We start from the raw sequence: 21,626 nt of genomic DNA on the forward strand, positions 1-21,626 counted from the left end.
ATTTTTTTTCTTGAGTCAAATTTGGTAAGGTTCCCTCACCCCCCACTACTAGCCCCAGGAATCTATCTATTTCATTTAGTTTTAAATTTTCTTGGCATAGGGATGCCTGGGTGGCTCAGTTGGTTAAGCAGCTGCCTTCGGCTCAGGTCATAATCCTGGCATCCTGGGAGTCCTGGGATCGAGTCCCACATCGGCCTCCTTGCTCAGCGGGGAGCCTGCTTCTCCCTCTGCCTCTGCCTGCCATTCTGTCTGCCTGTGCTTGCTCTCCCTTTCTCTCTGATAAATAAATAAAATCTTTAAAAAAATTTTTTTTCTTGGCATAAATCTAAGTTGTTCATAATACCCTCTATTTAATCTCTGTAGTAGTTATAGGTATATCCTTTTTCTGTTCCTAAAATCATTTAATAGCAACTTCCTTTCTTTCCTTTTTTGAATAATTTTGCCAGAGGCTTATCAGCCTTATGAACCATCAGCTTTGGTTTATTTGATCTTCTCTTTTGTGTTTCTTTATTTTATTAATGTCTGCCTTTCATGTCCTACTTTCTATCGGTTTATTATGTTGTTAGTTCTTGAACTTCTGGTGTTGGATGCTTAACTCATTCTTTTTGAGATTTTAAAATTCTTTTAAATTCTTAAAATTCTTTAGCTGTCTTCCTCATTTTGATGAGCAGTATTTTGTTATTTTATAATCCCAATATTTTATACTTTCTGCTATTATTTCTTATTTAACCCATATGTTTGGGAAAATATTTTAAATTTCTATGTTATTTTTATAGGTATCTGTTATTAATTTCTAACTTAATTGTGTTATACTCAGAATGTGCTTATCTTTGTTGCCAGTCCTTTGGAATATGTTGAGGCTTGCTTTCAGGACTAGCATGTGATCAGTTTTCATAAATGTATCTTAGTTCTTTTATTTTAAACAAAGATTTTATTTATTTAATATTAGAGCATGCACACAAGCATGGGGAGAGGACAGGCAAAGGGAGAGGGAGAAGCAGGCTCCCTGATGTGGGGCTCTGTCCCAGCATCCTGGGATTATGACCTGAGTGCAAGGGCAGTTGCTTAAACAACTAAGCCACCCAGGTGCCCCTATACCTTTGTTTTTATAAAGAATATATATTCTAATGATCAGGTGAAGTGTTTTATATATGCCTATTTTATCAATCTTGCTGATTGTGTGGTTCAAATCTCTTATATCCTTCTTATTTTATTTCCTATTCTATCAGTGACTATAAACAGGCATTAAAAACTCCTACTCTGACTAGATTTGTTAGTTTCTTCCTGTGGTCCTGTCAGTTTTTACTTTAATGTTTTTTAAGCTATCTTTTAATGTATATAGGACTTTAGAATTATTTTACCTAGGTAATTGAATGTTTTATCATTTTGTAATGATCCCCTCACTCTGTATTGCCTTAAAACATTACTTGCCTTAAAATCTGTTTTCTCAATACATTTACACCAGTGTTCTTTTGGTTAATGTTTGCATGGTATACCTTTTTCTATCTTCTGATGGTAATTGTGTGTATCTTTGTATTTTAGATGTGTGTGTTATAACCTGAAAATAACTGGATTTTGTTTCTGTCTAACCTGGCACTCTGTATATTTTATCTGAAGAGTTTATTTAGCCAATTTATACTTAATGTGATTCTGATATACTATTTTTACCAGATGTGGGGTTTTTTTTTAAAGATTTTATTTATTTATTTGACAGAGATCACAAGTAGGCAGAGAGGCAGGCAGAGAGAGAGGAAGGAAAGCAGGCTTCTTGCTGAGCAGAGAGCCTGATGCGGGGCTCGATCCCAGAACCCTGGGATCATGACCTGAGCCGAAGGCAGAGGCTTTAATCCACTGAGCCACCCTGGTGTCCCCAGATGTGGGTTTTTGTTTTTTTTTTTTTGGTTTTGTGTTTGTTTTGAGAGAAAGAAGAGTAGCAGGAGTGGGGTGGAGGAGGGGCAGAGAGAATCTTAAGCAGGTGCCATGCCCAGTGTGGAGCCTGATGTGAGGCTCCATTTCACCACCTGAGATCCTGACCTGAGCTGAAATCGAGAGTTGGTCACTTAACTGACTGAGCCACCCAAGCTTCCCCAGATATGTTTTATATTTACCTCTCTCTGTTTCTCTTCCTCCTCCTTCTCAACTTTCTCATTTCAAGAATTGTTTAAGGGGTTTTTTTGGTTCTCTTTGCACTTTTTTTGTCTTTGTGTAGAAATTATGATTTATTTCTAACTGTGTAGTAGCTACTCTATTTCAACATGAATACTTGGCAAAGTTCAAAGGTAATAGTTTTCTTTCTTCCCAGACGGTTCAAGTACTTTAGAAAATTTCAAGTCCAGTCACCCCTTTTCCTAGGTAGTCTTATCCTGTTTCCCTCCCCTTAAATTAAACATTAAAAAAAAAAATTTAACCCTTTTTACGGTCTAAATTTACCCACACATTTACCGATATCTTGTCATACTGTTTCTTATCACACCTCAGATCTTTAATTGCAGATCATTTTTCTTTTGTCTGAAATAACATAGCTATTAGAATTTCTTTAAATGAGGGTTATTGGCCAACTGTCTCAACTTTGGTTTGCCTAAAAATTTATTTTACCTTGGTTCTTAAAATATATATATATATTTAAAGATTTTATTTATTTATTTGACAGAGAGAGGAAGCACAGCAGGGGGAGCAGCAGAGGGAAAGGAGAAGCAGGCTTCCCACTGAGCAGGGAGCCCGATGTGGGGCTCCATCCCAGGACCCTGGGATCACGGCCTGAGCCGATGGCAAACACTTAACTGGCTCAGCCACCCAGGTGCCCCTAAAATATATTCTTTTACTGGGTGTAGAATTATACGGTGACAGTTCTTTTCATTAAACACATTGGCTAATCCTTGGTTGTTACTCATGGGAATTCAGTTATTAGTTGCCATTTGTTTGAAGGTGATTTGTTTTTTATCAGGTGGTTTTTAAGAATATATATTTTTCTTTGATGTTCTGTTGTTTTACTGATGTGTCTTGGTATGGATTTCTGTTTATGTATGCTTAGATCTTGTTAGGACTTCCTAGATCTCAAGGATTGATGATGTTCATCAGTTTTACTAAATTCTCACCCTTTTTTTTTTAATATTTTATTTATTTATTTGACAGAGAGAAATCACAAGTAGTCGGAAAGGCAGGCAGAGAGAGAGAGGGAAGCAGGCTCCCTGCTGAGCAGAGAGCCCGATGCGGGACTTGATCCCAGGACCCTGAGATCATGACCTGAGCCGAAGGCAGTGGCTTAACCCACTGAGCCACCCAGGCGCCCCAAATTCTCACCCTTTGTTTCTTCAAATATTGCCTCTTCCTCATTCTATTACATGTTAATGAACTTCTGATTAGACTAAGTTCTTCTCTTCATGTCTCTTAACTTCTTTTTTGTATATTCCATCTCTCTGGGCCATATTTCCAGATTACGCAGTTAACTAATTTTCTTCTTTAGGTTCATCTTGACAGAACAATTTTAGTGGAATGATGGGTTCAGAAGCCAGATTTATTTGGATTGATGAGAAAATGACAGATGAAACAGTGGAGACATTCACTATAGTAAGAATGGAAGTTTTGTTGTGAAGAGAGCCAAGAATTAGGAGAAGGAGTTAAGGGAGGGTTTATTTGTTTTAAAGGTGAGTGATATTAAGGCATATTTGGATATCTATAGGAATGATCTAGTAGAGAAGGAAAACTTGATGATGTAGAAAAGAGGGGTTAATTTAAGAATGAAATATCTCAGAAAACAAGGATCTAAGTCCAAATTTTTCAATTCTTTGATTTATTTCTTTTGTACCACCCCATTTAAAGATCAGTGAAAGAGGTTTTGTTTTGTTTTAATCAGGCTGAGATGAGCCTGCTGTCAGTTTAACAAGTATTATTCATGTATCCATTCACTCAGTCAATCAACAAACATTACATTTGCCTTTTAAGTGCAGTTATTGTGCTGGGCTCTGGGAACAGAATTTGAACAAGATAAACATGACCCCTGCACTCACGAAGCTATGGGTTAGTGGTAGTAAGTGGATGCGATGCAGACAAAGGACTTGGAAGGGCAAATAGAGTACTGTAGGAGAGCATTTAATAGGAACCTTAATCCTTTACCCTTATTCTAGGAGATTACAGAAGATTACATTTAAACTGATTTCCAAAGAATGAGGAGTTAACCAGGCAAATTCTGGGAAAGCATGTCCAGAAGAGAGAAGACGACAGATAAAGGCCCTGTTGCAGCAAGGAATTTGCAGAAATTTAGCAACTGAAAGAAGACTAGAGCATAGTGAATGAAAGGCAAGATGAGATTTGGGAGGGTAGCAGATGCTGTACAGTACAGAATCAGAAGAACTACAGACTATCCTGGGAGCAGCTGGGAAGCACTGAAAGGATTAATAGTGACAGAATCTATTTTTGTAATATTTCCGTTGTAAAAGTGTGTTCATGAGGCTACTGGAGCCTGATGCTGTTAAACCTTAGAATCATATGGTTACTACACTCCTTCTTAAAATTATGTGCTTACTTATCCATCTAATATGACTTCTACAACCAGACATGAATGCAGCTTTCCTTCGAATTAACAGAATGATTTTCTATCTGTGTGTGTGTGTGTGTGGGATAGTGGTAGAAGTCAGATACTTGGTAGTCAAGATACTATCTTCTAAAATTTAACAAACCAATGAGAAAATAATATTTAGTGTATAAATAATATTTGCATCATATAGCTTTAAAAATACTTAAACTGCTGTTTTTAAAACTAGCTTTTCTGATTTATTTTGCAGACCAATAAATTTGGGAATTTGTATAAGGATTTGTTTTAATCCCTAAGTTTTTAGACTTAATATAAATAAGATTGTTTCTCTATTCTTTTTTCTCTTTTCATCATAAATGTCAGAATGTACTGTTCTGTTTATGTTATCAGCTTCTTTAGAGATTATTCAGATTCTGAGTTGTCACTTTGACTAGGTAAATTTATCTTGATCCTTAGAGTCTGTATTTAATGAATACCTAACACTATGCCTTGCACATAGTAGGCACTCAAAAAATATGTTCAGTAAATCAAGATATCTGATATAGTGCTCTTAATATACCTTATAAAAATTTCCGTTCTTAATTCCTTCCTTTCATCCAAAACATATTGTCCTTTTTTGATATTCTTTTTCTTCCTGACTTTGTAGTCTTTGGTTTTCTGCTCAGAATGTTATTATTTTGCTATTTTCCCTTACTCAGAATCCCTTTTGTAAGGTTTAATTGCCCTGAGTCTTTTCCTTGAGACTCATATACTTGCTATTTTGTATTCTAGAAGTTTCTTGTTTGCCACTTGTTCTTAGAAGATGTCTTTTTCCCCCTTCTTTTTTAAGATGTCTTTTTCCCCCTTCTTTTTTGATCTATCTTCATTTAAATTGAAAAACCCATCTTGGAGCCTGTTTATGTTTTTCTATTTTGCAGCATCTTAATCGCAGTTTTCCCATCCTGAGGAACTATTTAATTGTTGTTGTGTAATTGATAAACATAATTTTATGTATTCTGTTTTTAGTCTATTGAAGACAATGAAGTATATTTGCCTAATGATGAAATTTGGACCTATGATATTGATAGTGCATTATGGTAAGTAATTTTCAATTGCAGAATGTCCAGTCTTTTTTTTTTTTTTTTTTTTTGACAGAGAGAGATGACAAGCAGGCAGAGAGGCAGGCAGAGAGAGAGGAGGAAGCAGGCTCCCTGCTGAGCAGAGAGCCCGATTTGGGGCTCGATCCCAGGACCCTGGGATCATGACCCGAGCCGAAGGCAGTGGCTTAACCCACTGAGCCACCCAGGTGCCCCAGAATGTCCAATCTTAATATCGTTTTAAATATTTTCATAGATTACAGGGAAATTAAGACCAAACTTATAACATATTGCAACATTTATTGTCTCCCTTTCTTTTTCTTTGAATGCTTTATTCTCTCTGGCTCTTTCTTTCCCTTGCTCCCTTCGTCTCTCTGCTCTTTGCCATTTGCCATTCCTCTGAAGGCTGAGACTGCCCCAGAAGGCTTTGCTTTGTTCTACCAATTAATTCCCAATTCTAGTGATACAAGATGATTCTGCAGTTTTTTTTCCAATAGGCTGGAAAATCTTTACCATGGATCTTAGGGTTTTTACAGTATTGGCTACCATGGCATTTCAATTGTAATTGTCAGTGACAGTTGTCATTGAAAGAGTACTCATGGAGTTCAAAGGGAATTTTTAATTTGCCTTTCTAAAAAGTCATGGAATTGCATGTTATTCTTGCTGCAGGACCATGCACCTCATGGAAGGAGAACTGCCTACCTCCATGTCAGGAAGTTGTGGTGCTTGCATTAATGGAAAGCTGTACGTTTTTGGAGGATATGATGACAAAGGATACAGCAATCGAGTAATACTTTCTTTCAATTCAGGAATGCAGCAAAATGTAATATTTAGTGTGTCACTTATTCTCACAAGTTTCCACATATTTAAAAAAGAAGATAAAATTAGAAAATCTTGAGCTTACAGAGTTTTAAAAATAGAGGGAATATGCAGCCATTGTGTTCTCTTCTTCCATGTCTTTCTGCTTCGTAGTTAGCTCCACGCTTAGTTGGTGTCTTATAGGGCAGAGCATGATGGGACAGGATCCATTTCAGGATGTCTCACATGTCATTTTTGCTTCTAAAACACAGTCTAATTTTATTAACTTTACAATGAAAAATCTTACTTTTAAAGAGAATAGGGAAATATTATTAATTCTTGGATCACATATCCCTCAGACACAGACTTAATTTTTAAATGCCCTCTCTGCTAATGGTGTTCTCCTCTTTTAAAAGCTTTATTTTGTTAATTTGCGAACAAGAGATGGAACCTACGTTTGGGAAAAAATCACCAGTTTTGAAGGACAACCACCCACACCACGTGATAAACTTTCTTGCTGGGTATATAAAGACAGGTAATGCAGCAAAATCATCTCATTAACTACACTTAAGTAAGGGTTACCGCCAGTGGCCGAAATAGAGAAAACTTGAAAGTCTGTATATTTTTTCAAGGTATAATTACAAACTTGTTTTGATCCTGTTGGTAATAGCAGTTCCGCCTCCTGGATAAGAGCCATGTCATAAAGATAAGCATCCTGAAAGCAACTATCTGTTTTTTTAAATAAACTTATCATTTAATTAAACTTCCTGAATAGTTAACACATTCACAAGGTTCAAAAATTGAAACCGTATTAAAAAGTCGGTAGTGAAAGGTCTGGCTCCACCCCATCCCCATCCACTCTGTTCCCTTCCACCATACACAAATAATCTTGTATTCTTAGAGTAGTGGTTCCCAAACTGGTCTGCCATTGGAATCACCTGAGGATTTTTTTTTTTTAATTCCAAAGCCTAGGTGATACCTCATACCAATTAAATAGTCATTTCTGGGGTTATGATATTTTGAAACTCCTCAGGTGTGTCCAAGATGCAAATAGGAAACCACTGCCATCAGTGTTACCTTATGCAAATAGAAGCAAATACGTAAGATTGTATGCATGTATCCCTTTTTTCTCTCTCTTCCTTACACAAATGGCTGTGTACTCTACATTCTTCTGCACCCTGCTGCTTCCATTAGTTAACGGTATACCATGGAGATCTTCATCTTTCTGTATCTTGAGTGAGAAAGCTGATTTCCTTCCTCCCTCCCTACCTCCCTTCCTTGTCTTTCTCTTTTCTTTCCTTTCTTTCTTTTAATAGCTGCATATCCCTTTGAGGATATACCATAGTTTATTTGGTATAAACAAAACAATACTTATTTCAGTTCCTTTGCTATTACAAACTATGCTTTAATGACTCTGTGTGTGTTATGTGTGTGTGTGTGTGTGTGTGTGTGTATGAATGATTGCAGATCTATCCATTTGGATAAAATGAGATTGCATTTATAACTTTGGCAAATGTTTAGTTTGCTAAGGCTGTTGTAACAAAATTCCATAAACTAAGTGGCTTAAACAACAGAAATGTGTTTTCTCATGTTTCTAGAAACTGGAGGTCCAAGATTAAAATGTCAGCATGATTGATTCCTTCTCTAGGTTTAGAGGAAGTATCTATCCTATGCCTGTCCCCTAACTTAGGTGGATTTGCTGGCAATCTTTGATGTTCTTGAGCATGTAGAGGCATCACTCTGACCTCCACCTGCATGTTCACAGAGTGTTTGTCTGTGTATGTGTGTCTGTCTCCAGTTTATCCTTTATGTAAGGACACCAGTCATACTGGATTATGGCCTCCCCTAAGGACCTCATTTTAACTTGATCGCTTCTGTAAAGAACATGTCTCCAAATAAGTTCACATTCTGAGATCCTGGGGATTAGGACTTAAACATAAGAAAGGAGAACGCAAATCTATAGCAATAGATTCTGCCAATTTTTCCTCCTTAGAAGTGGGGCCATTTTGCATTCTCAACAATGGAATGCTTGTTTCTCCATAGTCTTGCCAAGAGTTTGCTAGCAAACTCCAATTGTTTGTTTGTTTGCCAGACTGACAGATGAGAAATATCTCAGTCTTATTTTTGCATTTTCACTGAAAAATATTTTTTGTGGGTGTGAACGTATTTTCATATGTTTAAGGGCAATTTTTATTTCTTTTTCTCTGTACTGTTTGTATCCTTTGGTAATATTTCCTATTTGAGTTTTCCTTTTTATAAACTTGATTTCTAGGAGTTATTTATATATTAAGGAAATTAGTGTTTGACCATGATACGATATGACAATATTTTTCCAATTTGTCATTTGTCTTTTGAGTTTACTTAATGTGTTCTGCATGCATTAAACAGATTTTTAAAACTTATTAGATAAGTTTATCAGTAATTTCCTTTTTTATCTTTATCTTTTGTGGCTTCCTGATCTTGAAATCTTGATTAAAAGGTTATATATTAATTTACCTATATATTTTCCTCTAGCACTTTTGTCATTTTATTTTTTACATTTATTTTTTTATTTTTTAAATTTAAATTAAATTAAGTAACATATAATGTGTTATTTGTTTCACAGGTACAAGTCTGTGATTCATCAGTCTTATACTCAGTGCTCATTGTAACACATATCCTCCCTGATGTCCATCACCCATTTACCCCAGCCTTCAACCCCTTTTTTCTTATTTTTTACATTTAAATTGTAGATTCATTTGGAACTTAGTCTGTGAATAGTTATGAGATATGGATCCAGGTTTATCTTTTTTTGAATGGCTACCTGTCTGTAACTCAGTTATTTCCCTACTTCTATCATATATTCACCTAATTTTCACTGGTATGTTGATCTGAGTTTTCTATTCTGTTACATTGATTGGTTAATGTACAAATACTTCCCTAGTGTAGATATTGAAGCTTTACAGAACATTCTTATAGGATGACTATAAATCAGGAATGTATACCTTAAATAATTATCACAAGATGAACTCACATAACTCCCCCCCAAGTAAAGAAACAACATCATCAATATTCTAGAATCCTTGATTATGTTCACTCATAATCACTATGCTCATCCTCCTTGCTGAAGGAAACCATTATCTTGACTTTTAGTATCCTAAATTAGTTATTTTTTAATTTTTTATATTAGATATGGCATCCTATAGAATTTATCCTTTTACTGAAATTATATTTTTGAGAGTCATTCATGATGTCATATGTACCTATGGTTTGTTTTCTTTCCTGTATATTACTCTATTTCATGAAATACTACAAAATATTTATTCATGCTACTGTTGATAAACATTTGGGGCATTTCTACTTTTTGACTCTTTAGAGTAACACAACTATGAACATTCTTCTTTGTATTTTGGTACATACGGTAAATATTTCTATTGGGTATGTATCTTTTCATTCTCTCAATAATGTAATCTGATTTCAGTATAGTCTAATTTACCAATCTTTTCTTTATGATGAGTTCTTTTGTATCTTAGACTTAGTTGATCCCAACTCTACAAAGTATTTTTGGTCTTTTGAAGTTTTTCTTGTTCATATATACAAGAAATGGGAAACAGTATTTGCCCTAGATAGGGAGACTGAGTGATTGAGAGTAGGAGAGAGACTTACTTTTTACTACACCTTTATCATGACATGATAAAGTCATGATAAAATACATATAACATAAAATGTGCCATTTTAACCATATTTAAATGTCTAATGCAATGGCATTAATTATAGTCACAATTTTGTGCAACCATCAACATTATTTAGTTCCCAAATTTATCATCACTCCCAACAGGGACTCTATACCCATTAAGCAGTACTTCCCCATTCTCTTTTCTCCCCGCCTCTGGTAATTTCTAATCTACTTTCTATCTCCATGAATTTGCCTATTATGGATAGTTCACAGAAGTGGAATCATTCAATATTTGTTCTTTGGTGTTGGGCTTATTTCACTTAAAATATTTTCAGAGTTCACTAAGTTGTAGTATGATATTAGAACTTATTCCTTTTTAAGGCTGAATAACATTCCATTATATGCATTGTGTGCATTTATCTGTTCATCTGATGAACACTTGCTTTGTTTCCACCTTTTGGCTGTGGTGAATAATGCTGCTATGAACATTGGCTTTCAAGTATTGTTTGAGTCCCTGTTTTCAATTCTTTTGGATATATACCTAAGAGTAGAATTTCTGGGTCATATGGTAATTCTATGTTTAATTTTTTTAGGAAGCACTGAACTGTTTTTCCCCAATGAATGTGCCATATCCTATTTCCTCTGGCAGTGTAGTGGATTCTAATTTCTCTATGTCCTTACCAACACTTGTTCTTCTTTCTTTCTTTCTTTCTTTCTTTCTTTCTTTCTTTCTTTCTTTTTTAAAAATAATAGCTACCCTAATGGGTGTGAAGTGGTGTTCATTGTGGTTTTCCCCAGGGACTAATGGTTTGACCATTTTTCATATGCTTATTAGCCATTTGTATATATTCTTTGGAGAAATGTCTATTTAAGTCCTTTGCCCGTTTTTAAAAATTGGTTTGTCTTTTTGTTGTTGAGTTATAGGAGTTCTTTAATTATTCTGGATATTAATCTCTTATCAGACATAGGCAGGGTTTTTTTGTTCTAATGTTTTGGGTTGGCTGGCCTCATAGAGTGAGTTAGTAAGTGTTCTTTTCTCTTCATTTTCTCTGGGGGGAAGACTTTGAGAAGGTTGGTATTGATTGTTCTGTAAATGTTTGGTATAGTTCACCACTGAAACTATCTGGCCTTGAGCTTGTTTTTTTGGGGAGATTTTTTTGACTACTGACTCAATTATATACGTTTATTCAGTTTTCCTATTTCTTCATAAGCCATTTTTTATAGAATCTTTTCAGAAACTATTCTGCTTTATCTAACTTATCCAATCTGTTGACATAGTTTTTGTAGTATTCTCTTATAATCCTTTTAATTTCTGTAATGTTGATAGTAATGTCCCTTCTTGTCATTTCCAGTGTTAGTGCTTTGAGTCTTCTCTCCTTTTTTCTTTGTCAACCTAGCCAAAGATTTGTCAATTTTGTTGTTCTTTTCAAAGAACCAACTTTTGGTTTGTTGTTTTTCTCTATTTTTCTATTCACTGTTTTGCTTATTCTTCTTTATTTTTCATGATTTCCTTCCTCTTATTATCTTTGGGTTTAGTGTGCTCTTCTCTTTCTAGTTCCTTAGTGTATACAGTTATGTTATTGATTTGAGATGTTTTTAAAAAAATATGTAGGCATTTACAGCTATAAAATTCCCTCTGAGCACCACCTTTTCTACATAAAATAAGTTTTGTTTTATTGTATTTTTATTTTTATTCATTTCTAGGTAATTTTTAATTTCCCTTGTGATTTTTTTTCCTCCACCCTTGGTTGACATTTTTATTTTCTTTCAGCACTTTAAAGATTTTTTTACATTGCTTTTGGCCTCCATTTTTCTTCATGAGAAATTCACTCTCGTTCATGTTTTTGTTCCCCCATGTATGTATTTTTTTTCCTCTGGCTTTTCTTTATCTGTTTTTTTAATTTTTGCTCCTCACTGAGGTTCCTATTTGTAGTTTCCTTTGTATTTATCCTTCTTGGAGTGCACTGAGCTTTTTGGGTTGGTGGGTTTACATCTTTCATCAGTTTCAGGAAGCTCTTAGTAATTATCAAACATTTCTCCTAGACGTTTATTTGTCTCTTCTCCTGGGATTCCTGTTATATGATAGAAGACCATTTCGTATTGCTCCACAGAGCTTGGGCTCCTTGGATTCCCACTCCCCCCACCCAATCTCTTTTCTTCTCTTTGTTTTAATATGGATACTTTTTTTTTTAAAAGATTTTATTTATTTATTTGTCAGAGAGAGAGCACAAGCAAGGGGGAAGCACAGGCAGAGGGAGAAGCAGGCTCCCCACTGAGCATGGAGCCCCATGCGGGACTGGAGCCCCATGCAGAACTTGATCCCTGAACCCTGGGATCATGACCTGAGCCGAAGGCAGCAGCCTAACCCACTGAGCCACCCAGGTGCCCCTAGCAGTTCTTTTTCATGGTTCCACATCTCTACTGAAATTGCTCTGTTGTTCTTGCATGTTTTCCACTTGTTACAAACTAGATCTGTTGGCATCTTTATCATAGTTATTGTAGATGCCATGTCTGATCATTCCACTATCTGGGCCACCTTGGGGTCAGCTAATATTGACCTTTCTCTTAATCATAGGTCACTTTTTTTTTTTTGCCTTTTCATGTATCTTGTAATTTTTTCACCACATTCCAGACATTCTCTATGAAAGAATAATAAGGTTTAGAGAAAAATATTTATTTCCAGAAAAGGACATGGCCTTTCTGTTTTTCTTGGGCTGCTAGAGTCAGTGGTAGTTTAGTCAGTCTCATTCATAGTTGATTTGTGTTTGGAATTGTTGCAGCTGTTGCAACTGTTGTACAATTGCCTTCAAATATTTTGAGGCAAGGTCATGACTCTCCTTTGAGCACTGCAGATTATCTAACGAAGTTCAACTGTACTTCACACTGTTCCCTCCCTGAGAACTCTGGAAGATCTCTCCCTGTTTCATAGCCTCATTGGGAGGTCTTTGGGTCACCAGGAAGTTCTCTTTGCTCTCCAGTCCCACCTTTTGCTTTCTGTACCTTGGGAAATCTTTTTCAGCCTTGTACCTCCTCCCTTGGTCTTTTGAGGGCAGCCATCCTGTGTGCTATAATGACTTAATATGCTTCTGAGGTATTTCCTTCAGATCTCCTGATCTGGGTGGTTTCTTTTACGAACTCTACCTGTCCTGGATTCTTCTTCCTCTTGCTCTTATACCAGGAATGAGAGTAGCCACACACGGGTCTTTTCCCTTTTATTGACAGTTCATTGCTTTTTGGAATAGTTCATTTAGACTTCTTTGTTCCCTTCTCTCTTTGATTTTTTTTTTTTTAACTATGGTTTTTTAGTTTACTTGGCTAGTGTAGGTTATTAGGGTGAGAGAGAGGACCTCTTTCAACTTTTGATGAACGGACTGGAAGTAGAATTCTAAAGTGTGTTCTTTTGTATTTGTTTTTCAGATTAATATATTTTGGTGGCTATGGGTGTAGGAGACACAATGAACTCCAAGACTGTTTTGATGTTCATGATGCATCTTGGGTAATCACTGTTTACATTTTCCTCTAATTTAGTATCACTTTAAAGTCTTTAGAAATAATGAGTCCAGTCTTTTTCAATTTAACTTGCCACAATTGACACTATGAAAAAAAATGTGTTTTCTCTTTTTTGGATTTAGATTCAGTTGGACGAGTTTCTCTCATCTTCTCTCACCTAGTGGTATTAGCCTTCATGGCTACTGGGAGAGTAATTTCTTATTTTATTAATCACTTGTACCTGTTTAGACAAGTAGAGATTTTAGCACAACTTGGAAAAACTTTGCTCACAGATAACCAGAACGGCTGTTGTTGAAATACATCTCCTTTTAGGTGTGTCCACCAGAACTATTCATAGCTCAGGCTGACCTCTGTTTGACAGTGAGTAGGTTGGTAGTGATATTACCTTTCCTACTTATTCTTACTGGCTAGAGAATAAACTGTTACTAATGAAATAAGACATGACATGAAAATGAAACCCTTTAAAAGATAACTTTAGAAACCATTGATCCCAGCATCAACAAATATATTAGCTCTTTGCTTTTACCTTTTACTAGCATATATTATTATTGTACATTATAATGTAAACCTATATGTACATTTCATATATATCTTTTTGTATATGGGTATTTAAAAAGATCTTTGTATTTACAAGATTTTTGCGTTTTTAAAATAAAATATCTTTAAAGTTTTGTTACTAATACTCTGGTTTCTCTTCAGATTGTATAAATCTTTTGCCTCTTAAAATTTTGTTACTTCCAGTATTACTGATAATTTTCAAAAATATAAATTCCCATTACTTTGATCTACATATTTTTACTCATTTTTTTTCTTTCCTAGTACCATTAGGCTAAGAGCCACATAGTTTTGGGTGTAAAAGTAGATTGCATTTATATTTTAAATTAAGTAAATTGTTTAGTGTGTTTAAATTGCCTGACAAGTTCTGACAAAAATGAATGATGTATTTCTGGCATAAAACATAAAACTGACACAGAGGCAAGCTAAAGCAGGAATAGAGGATCTCAACAATCCAGAGATGCTAAATATAGTGTAATTGCTAAATGGTTGCCCTGCTGACAATTTTGTCTCTTAGAAGACAAACTAGAGGGTAAGCCCAAGTTTGACCTATAAGAACAAATTGCTTCGTTAAGTAGAAGTGATTGGAGCTTTTTGGAAAAAGGAACCATGGTCCACTGAAGTTCCTGATTGTAAAGATTAGGAATTCTGAGCATGTACTCTAGGAACACAGAGTGCAAAATATAAATGTCATTCTGTCCTCTGCAACTTTAAAAGAGATTATTCTTTGAGAGAATTGGAAGATTATCAACAAGTAAAGTTATGACTCACTGCAAGCAATGCTATGAGAAGACAAGTTGCCAGGTGGCTGCTGTGACTAGTCCGGAGGCCACACTTTATGAGTCATGGGTGTGTACTTTAGCTTTATGACTGTGGTAACATTTAACCTCTATTTTTGTAATGGTGTTTATTATTTCACCAGTAAATATGCAATGAAATTTATTACAATAACCTAGAGTTCACAAAAGCTTTGAAATATTTAAAAAAATTCCTGTTTTAGGAAGAACAGATATTCTGGGGATGGCATAATGATGTTCATGTATTTGATACAAAGACACAGAATTGGTTTCAACCAGAAATTAAAGTAAGTATTGGAAAAATTACCTTTGTATTTGTATATTCATTGATATCTTAAAAGAATTTTTTTGCTAAGTTATTTGAGTTTATAATCATATAATCCCTTGGGACGCCTGGGTGGCTCAGTTGGTTAAGCAGCTGCCTTCCGCTCAGGTCATGATCCCAGCGTCCTGGGATAGAGTCCCACATCCGGCTCCTTGCTCGGCAGGGAGCCTGCTTCTCCCTCTGACCCTGCCTGCCACTGTCTGCCTGTGCTCGCTCTCATTCTCTCTCTCTCTGACAAATAAATAAAATAAAATCTTTTTTTTTTAAAAGATTCTGTTTATTATTTATTTGACAGACAGAGATCACAAGTAGGCAGAGAGGCAGGCAGACAGAGAGAGGGGGGAGCAGGCTCCCCGCTGAGCAGAGAGCCCGATGCGGGGCTCGATGCGGGGCTCGATGCGGGGCTCGATGCGGGGCTCGATGCGGGGCTCGATGCGGGGCTCGATGCGGGGCTCGATCCTAGGACCCTGGGATCACGAACCAAGCCGAAAGCAGAGGCTTTAACCCACTGAGCCACCCAGGTGCCCCTAAATAAAATCTTTCAAAAAATAATAATAATCATATAATCCCTTAAGTGCCATCACTAATACTCTTTTTATTTTTAATCACCTATTTTTCTCCAGGTTAGCTAAAGTTGTCTAGAAAAATCTTCCAAAGTGGGTACCATCATTGTCCTTTACCCACAAGTATGATGTAATGATGGCACTTTTAAAATGTCCTTTTAGGGCACCTGGGTGGCTCAATCAGTTAAGTGTCTGCCTTTGACTCAGGTCAAGATCTCTGGATCCTGGGATAGAGTCCCTCCTCAGCGGGGAGTCTGCTTCTCCCCTGCCCCTCCCCCCAACTCATGCACACGGGCTCTCTCTCTCTCTCCTCCATTCTTTCTCTCTCAAAATGAATAAATAAAATCTTTTTTTAAAAATCCTTTTACAGTCAAGTCCATAATTTTGAAAAGCCCATATTTCATACTCTTGAAGTCTACATACAATTAAAGCATGACAAAAATACATTATTATTCTCTTTCATGAACTAGTGAGCAAACCCAAATTCAAATTAGCTTAAGCCATAATGAATTTTTACATAGAGGGAAGGTATATTTTGGAGTGGCTCACATAGTGGAAGAACTGCAGGGACTAGGGCCTCAGGAGCTAGAGGAAGTTACTCCATACCATCACAACATTGTTTCCATAGCTCTTCGTCAACTTCTCTTTGCTTCTCTTTGTGTTCTAGCTTCATTCTGTCTACTGCAGACCAGCCAGCTCATTTAGGAGGGAACATGGTCCTGGCTATCCAGGCAGTCCTTTCCACTGGTGCTGTATTCTTTCAAGGTCTATAAATTAGTCTTAGAAGAGGACTCTGCATATTTGGGCAGGTTCCCACTCTTTACATTGGTCCCTATTCCCAAAGAGATGACAGGCTAGGCCCGTGTCTCGGGCTTACCCTAGGAGAGCAGAGAATTGTGGGTAATAGGTCACCAGAACTGCGCCAAATGGAGTGCTAAAGGGACAAAACCAAAACTGTCCACAAAAAATGCACAAATGACATACATCCATTTGAATTTTAAGATTTATGTCTTTTGTTAATGAAATAAAAGCATTTTATCTCTATTCAGATAATTTTATGTCCGCAAGCTGGTGCCAAGAAACCGTGTTGAGACTGGATCTACTGAAACTCATCCTGGATCTCTCTCAGGCATCTGTTGCCTCTACTTCTTTAGAGAAAAACCGGGAGTCTGCAGCTCTTGAAGGCATATTTGTAGCATATGCTGCTGTCAGGGCACCAGGCTGGCCCATTCAGTGGCGCATGCAACTCTTGGCCTCAAGGTTGTGAGTTCATGTTCCATATTGGGCTGGAGCCTACTTTAAAAAATAATAATAATAAAAAAAGTAGAATGTGCTCCTGAGGATAAGGGAGCTCAGGTAGCTTGTAATTAGTTCTTGGGCTCCTTCTTTCTCTTCTTACCTCAGTCTATAGCCTTCTTCAACATTTTACACACACCTAACCCTATTTCAGTTCATATTTACCAAGATTTTCAGTGTAATTTCTCTGATGATTTCTTCAAATGAGTTCTTATATTGTTTATATTTTATTGATGAGTTCTTATATTTATATTTTATTGAAAATTCTCACATGGCTGTGCCTGGATGTCTCTTCATTTTTTAGAGATGTTCTTAAAATACTTCATTATTCCCAATATTGGGATCAAAAGACAAGGCAGCGTGGAGGGTGTACCAATTATCGGTGTCAAAGTCAAAAATAATTGGGTTTGCATTCTAATTCTGTCCTATAAGAGCTGTATACTTTAGATAAGCCATTTAGTGTGTCATCTATAAAATGGAAAGGTTGAAAGTGTTTTTTCTATATGGGATTTTTACCCCTTAAGAGCAATATACTAGTAATCTTCGAGTTGTTTTCACTATTTCAAGCAACTTAATAAGCATTGAGCATTACTTAAACAATTAGACACACAGATTAATGCAAAGGCCATTTCTTTGTTTTTGTTTTTGTTTTTAATTTATTTATTTAACAGACAGAGATTACAAGTAGGCAGAGAGGCAGGCAGGTGGGGGGGCGGGGGAAGCAGGTTCCCTGCCCAGCAGAGAGCCTGACGCGGGGCTCGATCCCAGGACCCTGGGATCACCATTTCTTTGTTTTTGTTTAGAATTACGTGAACTCAGTTTATTCAGAAACTTTAGGTGGCTAATAAATGCACTTGACAGAAGTTTGGTATTTATTTCATTATCAATGTGTATATAGTAGAATAATTTTTCCAAAATTTCAGATCAGGAATGGGGTAATAATAATGATTGTGTTTTGCTGGAATGACTGAGAACCAAATTTCAAAAGGTTCTTTCTCACTTATATAAGTGTTAAATTGTTAATATCTGAATTATTTCTTCCAGTGTTGGCTTCAGGACAGTCATTCGAGTAAGCGTGAAAAGTCTTGAGAGTTATGATATTGGCTGTAGAGCTTAAATGTCCTGTGCCCACATTCAGGAGACAATGCTCTGAAAATGTTGAAAAAGTTCTTTCAGAACTTGGAATGAAATGCATACACAAAGGCACCCACCATGAACACTTGGAAATTATGCAGAAAATTTTTCCTCTAAATCTCATTCATTCATCTACCCATTATATCTCTCTTTTCCCACCAATCCAAACTTCTTTGGAAAAGAGATCTATATTTTTTCAAAATAAAGTATAGAAAAGTGTTACCAGTTAATGGGAAGAGTTTTAGTAAGTGATAAAGCAATGTTTGGCTTAAGGGAAGAGTGAAGTCCTTATTGAGGATTTAAGACTCCCAAGAGTTTGAGGGGGCGGATGTAATTTCTTAGAGTCTCTGAGATCATTGTGTACTACTCACTCATAATATGAACTCTGTGGGGAAAGGGTGTGGGAAAAGAGGGAAGGGGGAAGAGAGAGAGAGAATCTTTTTAATTTGATTTTTAAATCTTTATAGTTCAAGCTGAAATTTATGTGAAACTTTATTTTGCTAAATAGTGTCAGGTAGTTAAGAAAAACACTTTAAAAAGTAAAGCTCTGAGTAAATAAGTTTCATTTTTTTTTTAAGATTTATTTATTGAGAAAGAGCATGCCTAAGAGCGGGGGAGGGGCATAGGGAGAGGAAGATGGAGAATCTCAAGCAGACTCCCTGCTGAGTGCCCTTGGGAGGCAGGGATCCATCTCAGGACCCTGAGATCATGACCTCAGCCGAAACCAAGAGGCAGACCCCCCCCAAGAGGCAGACTGGGCCACCCCTAAATTTCATTTTTGAAGAACACTGTTTGTCTATAATTATTACTACTCAGAATGAAATTTTGCCTTAGGATTTTTATTGAATTACAGAGGTAATCGTGATCTGGCGGTCAGGTATTTCTCATACTGAGCGTAGGAGTGGGACTTCCTTAGACATGTTTCAAGGTTTTGCATTCTGTTTTCTCATCTCTGCTTGCAGGGTGGAGTTCCTCCACAGCCCCGAGCTGCACACACGTGTGCCATTCTTGGAAATAAGGGCTATATCTTTGGCGGACGTGTTTTGGTTAGTGTTTTCATGGAAATGGTATTTTTATGTGTGATTCTACTTACATAAATTATTTTCTGATTTGGGGGAACAACAGACTATTCAAATTATCAAGATACTAAAATCCTGTTCGGTAACTTTTTATTTTCCATCCCATAAACAGACTATACATGAATCATGATGATTTATGAATCATGGGTTAGTGAAGAGAATCCTTCATATCAGTGCATAACCAAAAAAGTTTTTAAAATTTCTGAACCTTTAAATCCTGTTAGTTTAAACCCATTTCTTCCTCCCCGCCCCCCCCCGATAAATTAATTGAGTAGCTCTAGATTAATTTTATTAACACTTAGCATTTTTCCCCAATATTTAAATTTCTGATGTTTGGTAAAATGGAGATGTCTATTTTTAATCTGAACTTATTTTAAAACCAAAATTTTAGCCCATGAAGGATGTAAAACACAGACTAATTTAACACACTTTTATTTTAGCAAACTAGGATGAATGATTTGCACTATCTGAACTTAGATACCTGGACTTGGTCTGGAAGGTAAGTATGAGATTTAAGTATATTTTAATCAAAAGGCATGTGTGTGTGTGTGTGTGTCTGTCTGTCTCTCTGTCTTTTGGATCATAATCCAAATCTGAGTCTCTAAAACTGAACTAGTATCTTTTTCCTTCAGATCATATGTCTAAGCAAGGAATATACAGATTTAAATGCAGAGTTTGTTCTTTAACTAAATTAAATAAAACATGAGAATACCAGCAGTTGAAAATTGATTATGTAAAAGTACTGGTTTTGTACAAAGTATTCTTGAGAACTGGTCAGAAGAAGAAATGAAGGAACAATTTATTGGGGTCATAACAAGTAAACATAACGAAGTAGGGAAAAGCCAGATTTTAATTGTGGTTCAAAGGATATATTTAACAATAGAATAAATCTATTTAGCTATCACTTCAGCTGTTTGTGTAATGAGATGGAATCAGAGCTATATATTATTCTAAAATAGAAATACTATTAAAAATGAAATTGAAATGGCCAAAAAAAAATTATAGCAGATTATCTTTGAAATCTTGCAATGGAGAAAGTTTTTTTAAAGATGCTATAAACCCAGGGTGCTTGGGTGGCTCAGTCCGTTGAGTGTCTGCCTTCCAGTCATGATCTTGCAGTCCTGGGATCAAGTCCTGGGATCAAGGGGAGATTGTGTCTCCCTCTTCTCCTGCTTGTGCTCTCTCTCAAATATATAAGTTAAAATCTTTATTTTTAAAAATATTCATATTTTTGAGAGGGAGAGAGCACGAACAGTGGGGAGAGGCAGAAAGAGGGAGAAACAAGACTCCCCAACAGAAAGGGGAGTCCAACATGGGGCTCGATCTCAGGACCCTGAGATCATGATATGAGCTGAAGACAAATGCTTCACTGACTGACCAGAAAGGTGCCCTTTAAATAAATAAATAAATAAATAAATAAATAAATAAATAAAATCTTAAAAAAAAAAAAAAAACTTCACCAAAGTTAAAAGGCAAATTGGAAAATGCAAACAAAAAACTAAAAGTCATATTTACAGTATTTTAAAAAAGATTTTATTTATTTGCTAGAGAAAGAAAGAGAAAGCATGAGTGAGGAGAGTGGCAAAGAGAGAAGGAGAAGCAGACTCTGCTGAGCAGGGAGCCCAGTGTGTGACTGGATCCCAAGACCCTGAGCTGAAGGCAGATGAGTAACTGACTGAGCCACCTGGGTGCCCCTGCAGTATATTTTACAGGGCTTAAAGCCATAGGAACTTAGAAAATCAGTAAGAGGGGCTCCTGGGTCACTGTAGGTTAAAGCCTCTGCCTTTGGCTTAGGTCATGATCCCAGGGCCCTGGGATTGAGCCCTGCATCAGGCGCTCTGCTCAGTGGGGAGCCTGCTTCCCCCTCTCTCTCGCTGCCTGCCTCTCTGCCTACTTGTGATCTCTGTCTGTCAAATAAGTGAATAAAATTAAAAAAAAATTTTTTTTAAAACAAAAAATCAGTAAGAAAAAGACAAATGATCCAACAGAAAAGTGGACAAAGAACATAAATGAGCAACTCGTGGGAGAAATACAAATGGGCAAAAATTACTTTATTTTTTTAAGATTTCATTTATTTATTTAAAAGAGAGAGAAAGAGCATGAGTAAGGGGAGGGAGAGAGAGAAGCAGACTCCCCACTGAGCAAGGAGCCTCAAACAGGGCTCAGTCCCAGGACTCTGAGACCATGACCCCAACCAAAGGCAGACACTTAACCAACTGAGCCACCCACATGCCCCCCAAAATTATTTTTAAAAGGTGTTCAACCTTATAGACAATCAAAGAAATGGAACTAAAAATAATAGTTTTC

At 36.4% G+C, this 21,626-nt stretch overlaps 1 protein-coding gene across 1 annotated transcript in view; it reads left to right on the top strand.

Moving 5' to 3' along the window:
- Nucleotides 1-21,626, top strand: part of KLHDC1 (kelch domain containing 1) — a 52,456-nt gene that overhangs the window by 9,150 nt on the left and 21,680 nt on the right. The window contains exons 2-8 of the mRNA XM_004738735.3: nt 5,537-5,607; nt 6,277-6,394; nt 6,822-6,940; nt 13,478-13,556; nt 15,126-15,209; nt 19,203-19,286; nt 19,760-19,818. Coding sequence (XP_004738792.2) covers nt 5,537-5,607; nt 6,277-6,394; nt 6,822-6,940; nt 13,478-13,556; nt 15,126-15,209; nt 19,203-19,286; nt 19,760-19,818 — 614 coding nt within the window. The remainder of the gene's footprint in view (nt 1-5,536; nt 5,608-6,276; nt 6,395-6,821; nt 6,941-13,477; nt 13,557-15,125; nt 15,210-19,202; nt 19,287-19,759; nt 19,819-21,626) is intronic.

The sequence above is a fragment of the Mustela putorius genome, unplaced genomic scaffold, assembly GCF_011764305.1.
Source record: "Mustela putorius furo isolate JIRA1106 unplaced genomic scaffold, ASM1176430v1.1 tig00000129_pilon_pilon_pilon, whole genome shotgun sequence".
In the NCBI taxonomy this organism is placed as follows: domain Eukaryota; kingdom Metazoa; phylum Chordata; class Mammalia; order Carnivora; family Mustelidae; genus Mustela; species Mustela putorius.